The following is a 12,614-nucleotide window of genomic DNA, read 5'->3' on the forward strand; positions in this document are numbered from 1 at the left end:
TATGAATTCTTCCTTCCTTTCTTTACTGAAGGCCATTGAACACCCAGTTCGAACCAATCAGATTCCACGTCAGATTCCTGAACAATCGTTCTACACAAAGCCCTTGCCTGGTATTGTCATGGGAGGGATTTTGCCCTTTGGCTGCATCTTTATACAGCTTTTCTTCATTCTGAATAGTATTTGGTAAGCTAAGGACAAAGTCTTCTCATTCTTACTACCGTTATATATAATATTTGCTTTTCGTTTGTTTTTATGGGTTACTATTTGTATCCTATAAATGTAGACAGTTCTTCAGTAACCAGAAATCTTAAAAGCCAAAAGCTTATTTTTATCTTTTCTATGTGGGAAGAAGAACAGTAGTGATAACAGTTAGTATAATATGAATTGAAGGCTTGTTAATTCTTCCTTTTCCTTAATTCTTATTACTTCATTCTCAGAACTCTGTGAGGTGAGTGTTATCCCCATTTTACAGAGATGTAAATGAGGCTTTGTAAGTTGAGTAATTTGCCTTGTTACACAGCAACCCTGTGACAGAGAATTCACCGAAGTTTCTCCAAACCTGTGTTCCTAACTAACCTGCACTGCTCCGGAGAAGATCCTCTGAGCACTTGTTGGAGGGGATTGATGAAGGGATTGGTCTAGATGACCTGCAGAGTCCTTTCCAATTCTCAGATGCCTTCATTCTCCGATTCCTTGTTCACATGTAAAAACTCATAATAGTCATTTTGAGCCATTCCGTGTGTGTGTATATATATAGTGTTATATCATGACTGTTAGTGGATCACACTGACATATGTTACAGAAAGTACCAAGGTTGGAGGTTACAGAAAATTAGAACTAAATTTGAGCTTTTTGGTGATTGGAACATATCTTTCCTTCTCAATTGTTATATTAATTTTCCAAATTCAACTGGTTTTATTATATGTGATAAGAAACGGTTACCTATTCTTAGTTGGCTCTGTCTTTTCAGTCAGTGTTTATCAAATATGTCTGGCTCACCAGGAGATGAGTAGACTAGCCATATGTGAACAAGTAGAAGTTTCAGGCCTCCCTGAGCAGGAAGGTAAAGTCCAGTGACACTGACATATCCTTCCTACTCCTCCCCTTCCCCACCCCATCACTATCCCAACCTGTGATAATTCGTCTTGTTCGGTTAGTTGAGAGAAAAAGCAAACCTTTTCAGTTCAAGAAGAATGAAAAGATTGTGTTATGTGTGGTGTCAAATTGAAAATATGTATAGTTTCATCTTGACGTGTTTGATTACAGGTCACACCAGATGTATTACATGTTTGGCTTCCTATTTCTGGTGTTTATCATTTTGGTTATTACCTGTTCTGAAGCAACTATACTTCTTTGCTATTTCCACCTATGTGCAGAGGTATGTATTAGCAGTATTCACTTATGTTAATTTATAGACAGTATTTATAACTTTGGCATATTGCAATTTGTATATTATTAAAATAATTTCTGTAGATGTATGTTTATTATGATAGACATTGACCTATATTCCTAAATCAAATGCAACCTTCTTTAGGATTAAGATATCCCGGTTCAGTGTATTTAGTTAGAGATTACTATTAGAGACTTTAACATGTTAATTTTCCAGAAATAGTAAGTTGTGCTAACTTTTCACTGTTGGTTTTTAACCAACTTAAAAATTAATACTCTTGTGATATAAATATATATATCATGCCTGAGATAAAAGAATATAAAATAATATATTAAAAACAAATTTAGACTGAACATTTAATAGAAGTAAACTAGTAAGAAAATTCATTAAAAAGTTTCTATAATCACATTGTAATAAGTTCTCTTCATGGCAGCACCAAAATGATAGTATCCTTATGTAATAGTAGAATTGAATTTTAAAGATTTAGGTTGTGTTAAATCTATTATTTAATATGTATTGTCTATATTGGAGAAAAATCTAACTTTATTAAACTTGGTATATTATTCAAAAAATTGAGGTTAAATTTACATAACAGAAAATGAACCATTTTGAAGTGGACAGTTTAATGGCACTTACAACATTTACAGTGTTGTGCTACCACCACCTCTGTTTAGTTCCAAAATATTTTTATCACCCCTAATTAAAGCCCTATACTTGCTAAGCAGTTACTCCTCATTCCTCGCTTCCCCTAGGCCTTAGCAACCAACAGTCTGCTTTCTGTCTGTTTTGCCTGTTCAGACATTTCTTATAAATTGAATCATATAATATGTGACCTTTTGTGTGTGGCTTCTTTGACTTAGCATGTTTTCAGGGTTCATCATATTGTGGTATGTATAGTAGTACTTCATTCCTTTCTTTTTTTGTTTTTTTTGAGACGGAGTCTCGCTCTGTCGCCCAGGCTGGAGTGCAGTGGCATGATCTCGGTTCACTGCAAGCTCTGCCTCCCGGGTTCACGCCATTTTCCTGCCTCACCCTCCCGAGTAGCTGGGACTATAGGCACCCGCCACTACTCCCAGCTAATTTTTTTGTATTTTTAGTAGAGACGGGGTTTCACCATGTTAGCCAGGATGGTCTGGATCTCCTGACCTTGTGATCCACCGCCTCGGCCTCCCAAAGTGCTGGGATTGCAGGTGTGAACCACCGCACCCGGCCACTTCATTCCTTTTTATGGCAGAATGATAAATTTGTTTATCCATTTGTCCATTGATGGGCATTTGTATTGTTTCTACTTTTTGGCTGTTGTGAATAGTGCTGCTGTGAACATTCATGTACAAGTGTTCATTTGCGTACCTGTTTTTGGTTTTGAGGTATATATCTAGGAGTGGAATCACTGGGTCATGTGGTAGTTCTGTTCAATTTTTTAAGGAACTACCAAACTTTTCCACAGTGGTTGTGCCATTTTACATTCCCACCAGCAATGTACAAAGGTTGTAATTTTCCACATCTTTGCCAACAATTACCTTCCATTTTTGAAAAAATTGTAGCTGTCCTCGTGGGTGTGAAGCGGTGTCTCATTCTGGTTTTGATTTGCATTTCTGCAGTGACTAATGATGAGCATTTGTACTTGTGTTTGTTAGCCATTTGTATTTCTTCTTTGGAGAAATAGCCATTCAAGTCCTTTGCCTATTTTTAAATTTGTCTTTTTGTTGAGTTGTAACAGTTTATTTATTCTGGATAGTAGATCTTTGTTAGATTGTTATTTGCAGTTCTGGTTCTATAGGTTATCCTTTTCACTTTCTTGATAATGTCCTTTGCACAGAAGTTTTAAATTTTGATGAAGTCAGATTTATCTATTTTTTTTCTTCTGTTGCTTATGCTTTTGGTGTCATATCTAAGAATGATTGTCAAACTAGGGCTGAGTATGGTGGTTCACGCCTATCTGTAATCCCAACACTTTGGAAGGCTGAGGCGGGAGGATCGCTTGAGCCCAGGAGTTTGAGACCAGTCTGGGCAACATAGTGAGATCTTGTCTCTATAAAAAATAACAAAATTAGCTGGGTGTGGTGGCTTACTTGGGAGGCTGAGGTGGACAGATCACTTGAGCCCAGGAGGTCTAGGCTTCAGTGAGCCATGATTGCACCACTGCACTCCAGAACTGGGGTGGCAGAGTGAGACCCTGTCCCCCTCTCCCCACCAAAAAAAAAAGAATTATTGCCAAATTCGAGGTTATGAAGATTTACCCCCATATTTTCTTCTGAGATTTATAGCTTTACCTCATGTGTTTAAGTTATTGATCCATTTTGAGTTAGCTTTTGTATTTTGTGTGATGTAGTGTCCAGCTACATTATTTGACATATGGATATCCAGTTATCCAGCACCATTTGTTGAACAGGCTGTTCTTTCCTTATTTAATGGTCTTGGCAACCTTGTCAAAAATCAATTGACCATAGATGTATGGGTTTATTTCTGGACTCTCAATGCTATTCCAGTGATCTATATGCTTTCCTTAGGCCTGTACCACACTACTTTGATTACTATGGCTTTGTAGTAAGTTTTGAAATAAAAAAGGCTGAGTCCTCCAGCTTTGTTCTTTTTTAAGATTGTTTTGACTATTTGGAGCCCCTTGCAATTCCATTTGAATTTGAGGATTAACTTTTCCATATCTGCAGAAATTGAATCGTTGGATTATTGGAATTGTGACAGGTATTACATTGGATCTGTAGATCATTTTGAAGAGTATTGCTGTCTTAACAATGTTTAGTCTAACAGTACCTAAACACGGGATGTGTTTCCATTTGCCTAGGTCTTCTGTCATTTCTTTCAGCAGAATTTTAGAGTTTTCATTGTGCAAGTCTTCCACTTCCTTGGTTGAATTTATTCCTAGGTATTTTATTCTTTTGGGTGCTATTTTAAATGGAATTGGGTTTTTTAATTTCCTTCTCAGATTACTCATTGCTGGTGTGTAAAAACACAACCAACTTTTGTATGTTGATCTTTTACCCTGCAATTTTGCTGCATTTGTTGATTACCTGTTGCATTTATTGATTAGCTGTTGCATTTTGTGTGTGTGTGTGCGCGTGTGCATGTGTGTATTTTTAGGATTTTCTAATCTTAGTTTGCTTTTTGAATGTATTTATTTTTCACATATTCCAAAGGGCAAGAGAGATAGTGAAGTGTTCTCTTTTAAAAGATCTTCTATTAAGCTATAAGCCACTTAAAAGCAAGAAGAGCTATTTTAATCATCTGCCTTGTTTAAATTATGTTAGTAATAAGTGAAATTGGATTCCAACCAGGCCTGAATAGAATAATCTTCTTCTTAATACAGAGTTGACCAGACTTATTTAATATAATAATATTAATGTCAAACCCTGTAAGTAAGTTGTAAGCTATTTGTACATTGGTTTTCTTTGGGAAGAATAAATTTTGAAATACAACCTAATGCTTTATTATTCATAAACAGTTTAAGCTGCTTCCAAACATTTTTAGCCAGTTTTTAAGCAGCCGCACCAAAGACAATGGGCACTTCTTAGCACCTTTAGTGAGGAGAGAGGAATGGGTGAAGTTCAGTAGGAGAAAGAGCCTGGAACTGATAGCAGAAATTAGATTGGGGGCTGTCTCATTTATTATGCTTGCTTTGAACCTTAGTTAACTACATCTTATCTATTAATTGGAATGTAATTCTTGTTCTTTTTTCTTTACTACCTAGGATTATCATTGGCAATGGCGTTCATTCCTTACCAGCGGCTTTACTGCAGTTTATTTCTTAATATATGCAATACATTACTTCTTTTCAAAACTGCAGATCACAGGAACAGCAAGCACAATTCTGTACTTTGGTTATACCATGATAATGGTTTTGATCTTCTTTCTTTTTACAGGTAAAATTAGAATTTAAGTGATTATTTTTATTTTGTAAGTTTTTAGACAAATAATTTATAAATGTTTATCTTTTTTAAAACCCATGAAGGCTTATTCTGTTAGTGCTCCTGTATTTAGTCCTCCTCTCAACTAGGCATAGTTTGGTCTGCCCACCTGTGAGTTGCATAAAGATGATGAAACAGAAGCCGGGAGAAGGCGGCTAAACAGGGTCATAGTTGTGGTAAGGGTTCAGGGACACGTGGGCCAGTACAGCTCATAGTTTTCCTCTGTTAATCTCTTAAAGGTACACACAGTCTTTTTTTTTTTTTCCCACTTCAGAAATGGGGTAGAAGCTATAGTGACTTAAGTTTAGGACTAAGTAGAAACTGAGGAGGTGAAGTCAAGATGAGACTGAGAGTAGGTCGGGGATATCAAGGAAAGATAATGGGACATTCCTTAATCTAGAAGATTTTATCTCCACTTTAAAATTCAAGTACTGAATAGGATATAGTGTGTATTATATTGGTATTAATTTTGTATGTGTATATATCTTCTGTATCTTAACTAGATAAAGGTTTTCTGTATCTCAGAGCCCAGGGTGCTTGGTAAACATTTGTGGCGTGAGTGACTGAACTTAAAAAAAGAATTATAGCACCTTTCTTTGTCACAAGTAATACTGCACGAAGTGTGCATCTGAAATTTTAGCTCATCATGCATGTTATGGAAGAAAATACAGGAGCCAAAAAGAAAAAAAAAAAATTTCTTTTTTTTCCCCAATTAAACCTGTTCTGCTTTTCACTCATCTGTTGGCATGTCAGAGCCTGGAGTCGGGTTTTGAAGCGTCTGTGCTGCTGTCTCAGGTTTAAGGCACTTACATCAATTCTGTATTCCAGGTCATTGATCAGACATGGTGGGGTGCGTGTCTTGGTGCTACGTGATAGATTTAGGTCCAGAGCTGTAAATTTTAATAAATCATCTATAAAACAGCAGTAGCCAGTGAAACAAGGAATAACTATTTTTGTGCCCTGTGTGTCCATAAATGCATATAGGGAATAATTTATTCCTAGCCTACACACAAAAACTAATGATCACTATGAAAATCTGTTGTTTTTCCAGGCATATCATACAGAAAATGATAGCTTAACCATCACCTAAATTTTATTGATGTTGATTTTTTTTTTGAAGTGGAGTCTCGCTCTTGTCACCCAGGCTGGAGTGCAGTGGTGCGGTCTTGGCTCACTGCAACCTCTGCCTCCCAGGTTCGAGTGATTCTCCTGCCTCAGTCTCCCGTGTAGCTGGGATTAGAGGTGCGTGACCACGACACCTGGCTAATTTTTGTATTTTTAGTAGAGATAGAGTTTCACCATGTTGGCCAGGCTGGTCTCGAACCCCTGACCTCAGATGATCTGCCCACCTTGGCCTCCCAAAGTGCTTGGATTATAGGCGTGAGGCACTGCACCTGGCTGAGTTTGATTTTTAAAGTGTTACATTTTCATTCATTCAGAGTTGAGTTTTGTAATCTGAATTATGGAGCCACATCCCAATTGAACCAACCAGTTAAACCAGTGACTTATAGTGTGTTTCACTTTCTTCAATTTTATTTTTCCTTTAGTGAACAGGTGGAAGGGTTCTGGATAAGGGAGTAGTGAGCCCTTTAAATGCCTTACCTTTCTCTAAAATAGGGTATGGTCTGTATTTGCTTCAGAACTCCAAAGCAATGCCATTTTACTGTATTTAAGTCAATCCATTTTACAAAACAGAAGTAATTATTCTGTCACAAAAGGAAAGAAGCCACTTTTAGTATGTACATATATTCCATATTAAGAACAAAATTGGCTGGGCGCGGTGGCTCACACCTGTAATCCCAGCACTTTGGGAGGCCAAGACGGTGGATCACGAGGTCAGGAGATCGAGACCATCCTGGCGAACACGGTGAAACCCCGTCTCTACTAAAAATACAAAAATTTAGCTGGGCGCAGTGGCAGGCGCCTGTAGTCCCAGCTACTCGGGAGGCTGAGGCAGGAGAATGGCGTGAACCTGGGAGGCGGAGCTTGCAGTGAGCCGAGATCGCGCCACTGCACTCCAGCCTGGGTGACAGAGCGAGACTCCGTCTCAAAAAAAAAAGAACAAAATTAAGTAACTAAACTTCAGTTTCTTAGAATTGCCTGGATAGTGATTAAATGTTTTTCTCATCTTAAAATATTGTTTGTCATCTTGAAATTTATGCAAGTAAGTACAAGGTTATATAAATATATTGATGTTTTCATTATTGCTTTTCTGAAATTAACCCCAATCCTAGCCTGAATAATAACCCTTTGGAGTATGCAAAAGGTATATTTGTATGTTCTCCAAAACACACATCAGTGCCTTGCACAAAGTAGGGCCTCAGTACATATACAATGTAAGAAGGATGGATATAATGATGTTTGTAATTTCCCACGGTAATGTCCCATGTATAGTCTCTTGATTTAGAAAATCTCCTTTAATATTGTCTCTGAGTACTGCATTTAAAACAATGGTGAAAACCATTGAGACTTTAAGTGTAAAATTTATACAAGGACTATTTATAGCCCCTTATGTGTGCATGTGGAAGGAGTACTATGCTTGAAGTCAGAAAAAACGCATTTGAATTCTGGCCACAAATACCATCCATGTGACCATGAGACAGTCACTTAACCCCTTTGAACCTCATTTTTGTCTCATTGACAGAGTGTCCCCAGGATGGGGAACATCACACACCGGGGCCTGTTGTGTGGGGGGAGGGGGAGGGATAGCATTAGGAGATATACCTAATGTAAATGACGAGTTAATGGGTGCAGCACACCAACATGGCACGTGTATACATATGTAACAAACCTGCACGTTGTGCACATGTACCCTAGAACTTAAAAGTATAATTTAAAAAATGGAAAAAAAAAAAACACTTAATGATCTGTTAATAAAGTTCTTGAGACAGCAAAAAAAAAAAAGAGTTTTTATCAGGAATGAATACTTCATCATCAACTGTCTTCCCAGTACTGAGATAATTATGACTATCCTCCTAGCTATTCATGATAAATATTATTAATGTATTTTATATCATAAAACCATATTTTCTGTTCTAACTCTACGTGATTTGACTGTAGAGTTTTTTTCATATATGAAAATAAACATTAGCTAATTTTGCTTAACTAAAAAAAAAAAAAACAAACAAACCGTGTGTCCCCATCTAGCGTTCAAATTCTTTGGAATCTCGACTGATACCTGAAAATCAAGCCATACATTGTTTTCATGAATTATCTCATTTACTCTATATAACAGTCCATGGAGGCAATGAGGACAGACAAATTTCTCTCTAGTTAATATGGTAAATGGGCTTGGAGATGTCAGTGGACTTGCCCAAGGATGATACACACAGTTCATGACAGAGCTGCTGTGTTCTCTGCTGCCATGCTGTCTCTCATTTTCAGCTAGGATGCATTTCTGTTATTATCCTAATCATGTCACTTTTAACATTATGTAAAAACTTACTGAGTTACTTTATTATAATTCTTTGAAGACTGATAACTTCCAATAACTGTACTTAGAAAATATCCCCATTTAATCATTATTTGAACCTGTTTTAATGTATTCATCTCATACCTTAAAAAATTCTAGTAGCATTTTCCATTTTGTTATAAAATATTCTTAAATAGGAAAGGACAGTTGACATCCTTCAGTCTTTTCTATGTAGTAAGGAAAATAATGTGTATTGTAGAAAGCTTAGGTAATCTTAGAGTAGAAAAAAATTCTATCAGTTTTTGTAAGAAACTTGATGTGGTCGTATATTTTTCAGACGTGCTCATAGATCTTTAATATATTCCTGGCGGGTAATAGTTTATAGTTTTGGGACTTTTTTAAGGAACCAGTCATTGTAAGTCTGTATTTTTGTGTAAAGTATGACACTTCCTTTGAAAAGGTTTATTTTTATTTTTTCTCTTATAGGAACAATTGGCTTCTTTGCATGCTTTTGGTTTGTTACCAAAATATACAGTGTGGTGAAGGTTGACTGAAGAAGTCCAGTGTGTCCAGTTAAAACAGAAATAAATTAAACTCTTCATCAACAAAGACCTGTTTTTGTGACTACCTTGAGTTTTATCAGAATTATTGGCCTAGTAATCCTTCAGAAACACCGTAATTCTAAATACACCTCTTCCCACATACCTTTCTCCCATGAGATGTGTCTTCAACACTATAAAGCATTTGTATTGTGATTTGATTAAGTATATATTCGGTTGTTCTCAATGAAGAGCAAATTTAAATATTATGTGCATTTGTAAATACAGTAGCTATAAAATTTTCCATGCTTCTAATGGCAGAATAGAGGAGGCCATGTTAAATAATACTGATGAAAGGCAGGACACAGGATTGTAAATAGGATTTTCTAGGCTCGGTAGGTGGAAAGAATTATTTTTCTTTGAAGGAAATGACTTTTTATCATGGTAATTTTGAAGGATGATTCCTGTGATGTGTTCACCAGGGGAGTGTGGCTTTTAAAGAAAATCTTGTATTGGTTGTAACTGTTCATATCTTCTTACCTTTCTGTGTTGACTTCATTATTCCCATGGTATTGGCCTTTTAAACTATGTGCCTCTGAGTCTTTCAATTTATAAATTTGTTATCTTAATAAATATTATAAAAATGTCTTCATTGCATCATTACCTATTATATGTTCAAGGAGGTTCTGTAAATACAGATCTATTTACCAAGGGTGTTTTGAAATGATTTATACTATGTTATCAGGTTTTACTGGATTTTGTTAATGTAACACTTTCTGAGTTTGGATCTGAATGGCATTTCAGTGTTTAAGGCATTGTCTAAAATGTTCGCTGTGGGGCAGTAGAGGAGGCTGAAGTCCTGCGTATCTAGACAGAGGGATTATCCACAAGTACTTAAGGTGGGCCTTACTGCATTGTCATCAAGGAGCTTCTAGTTTTGACTTGTTTTTCAAAATACAGTATTTTAAGTCAGGTTTTATTACCTGTACATTAGCAGTGACTAGCAAGTCTTCATCTTTAGGATTTCATTGTTTTAATTTAATTTCACAAACAGTTTTACTTCTAAGAGTTAAGAAATGCACTGTCTTTCACATTCATCTCACTAATTGAAATCCATTTATGTAGAATATAGGCATGTGGGGTGATTCAGAAATATCAGTCTGCTTGTATCCGTGAGCATATTCATTTGTATTTTAGGGTCTCTGCTTGCTGCTTAAGAGAGCAAATCAGATACTGTCATTAAACTTACAACTGAAATTACTAGCTGCCACTTACATGATGTTACTGGGTTCTTACTGAATAATTTTTTTTTTTTTTTGAGACAGAGTTTCGTTCTTGTTGCCCAAGCTGGAGTGCAATGGCGTGATCTCAGCCCACCACAACCTCTGCCTCCCGGGTTCAAGCGATTCTCCTGCCTCAGCCTCCCGAGTAGCTGGGATTACAGGCATGTGCCACCACGTCTGGCTAATTTTGTATTTTTAATAGAGACGGGGTTTCTCCATGTTGGTCACACTGTTCTCGAACTCCTGATCTCAAGTGATCCGCCCGCCTCGGCCTCCCAAACTGCTGGGATTACAGGCGTGAGCCACCACACCCGGCCTTACTGAATAATTTTATGTCACTGTCGTTTTTTAAGAAAACGGACCTGTTGGTTTTGAAGAGTGAAGGAGGAGCTTTGGTCATTTTTAATATGGAGTATTTAAGATAGAAGAGTTTCTTTTCAGTTTTATTTTATATATCTCTTGTATTTATTTTTTATGGGTAGAGTTCACCCTTAGTATTTATGGGAGATTGGTTCCAGGACCCTTGTGCTTACCAAAAATGCATGGATGCTCAAGTCCTTGGTATAAAAATGTGTGTCCAGTTAGAACAAATAAATTTGCAAATAATCTGTGTACATCCTCCCATGTACTTTAATCATCTCTAGTTTCCTTACAATACCTAATACAATGTAAGTGCTCTGTAAATACTTGTTATACTGTATTTTCCATTTGTATTTTTATTGCATTCATTTTTTAAAATTTATTTTCAAGCATTTTTGATCTGCTGTTACTGAAACCTGCATATGCAGAACTCTCAGATAAGGAAGGCCAACTGTGATTCTCTTAAGGAGCTGTTGAGATAGGCTGGTTGACTCAACAGAGAGAAGGTTTTACTTTTTAAAAATTCTGATTCAGATACCAGGTTAGTTTTTATTGACCAAAGTTAAGTTTCTTCAATTTTAGCTTTCCTTTAGTGAACAGTTAGCTTAGTGATTTAAAAGTCAGCTGATTGATTTGGTGTAACTTTTTCTTCTTTTTGTTTTGTTTTTTTGTGAGATGGAGTTTTGCTCTCGTTGCCCAGGCTGGAGTGCAGTGGCATGATCGGGGCTCACTGCAACCTCTGCCTCCCGGGTTCAAGTGATTCTCCTGCCTCAGCTCCCCGGGCAGCTGAGATTACAGGCACCCGCCACCGTACCCAGCTCATTTTTTGTATTTTTAGTAGAGATGAGGTTTCACCTTGTTGGCCAGGCTGGTCTCGAACTCCTGACCTCAAGTGATCCTCCCCCGGAACCTCGGCCTCCCAAAGTGCTGAGATTACAGGCGTGAGCCACCGCACCCGGCCTTTTTCTTCATGTATTTAAGTGATCGTATTTCACACGTAAACAGTGGAGAGGCAATTGGGAAAATGAAATTGGAGGGTTAAAAGAAAAGACTTAGGAGGCAGGAAAGCGGAGGAAAGAGACAGTGACAAGGAAGGCGAGCCAAGTGAGGAGGGCGGTGGAGAAAAGACGCCTCTCCAGGGCTTGGATCCCGCTGTCCTGAGGGGTGCGCTGCTGTGGCTTTCCCAGAAAGTTCTCCAGGAAAGCATCCCTCGGCATGGCAGGCGGTTAGAAGCAGCGGTCCGTCTCCTTAGTTTGAGTATATCCCAGGACAGAAACAGTTGTGTTGCGCATGTTGTGAGACCCCAGTGACCACGAATCCCGGGGAGACGTCTTCTCCATGAGCGATGATAGCCACAGGCAGCTGCGAAGGAGGGGGACGTGTAGCCAAGACCGGGAAGCTAGGTTACTGCAGTGTTTTCCTGCTGGAGAAATGGCCTTCTGCCATTCCCATGCCTTCTGTCTGCCCAGGTCATTTCTAGAGACCCAGCCGTGCTGCAGGGCCGTCCTGCTCGCTAGCTAAGGGCGGCATTCTGTCTGCAACTGCCTCCTTGCCCGCCACATCAAGAAGGCCCCCCAGGCTTTCAGGCAGCACCCCAACTCCCTGGTGTCTCCCACAGTTTCTCCAACTGTGCTTTCACCTCGAGCTCAGTTACAGCCTCACCCTGCTTTCTTCCTGTCTATTTGAGAGTCTTGCCTCTACTTTCCC

At 38.1% G+C, this 12,614-nt stretch overlaps 1 protein-coding gene across 1 annotated transcript in view; it reads left to right on the forward strand.

The window, feature by feature from the left end:
- Window positions 1-9,910, forward strand: part of TM9SF2 (transmembrane 9 superfamily member 2) — a 74,650-nt gene extending 64,740 nt beyond the window's left edge. The window contains exons 14-17 of the mRNA XM_050765977.1: window positions 32-183; window positions 1,267-1,378; window positions 5,097-5,268; window positions 9,212-9,910. Coding sequence (XP_050621934.1) covers window positions 32-183; window positions 1,267-1,378; window positions 5,097-5,268; window positions 9,212-9,279 — 504 coding nt within the window. The 3' untranslated portion in view covers window positions 9,280-9,910. The remainder of the gene's footprint in view (window positions 1-31; window positions 184-1,266; window positions 1,379-5,096; window positions 5,269-9,211) is intronic.
- The last annotated feature ends 2,704 nt before the right edge of the window (window positions 9,911-12,614 follow it).

This window comes from Macaca thibetana, chromosome 17 (genome assembly GCF_024542745.1).
Source record: "Macaca thibetana thibetana isolate TM-01 chromosome 17, ASM2454274v1, whole genome shotgun sequence".
In the NCBI taxonomy this organism is placed as follows: Eukaryota; Metazoa; Chordata; class Mammalia; order Primates; family Cercopithecidae; genus Macaca; species Macaca thibetana.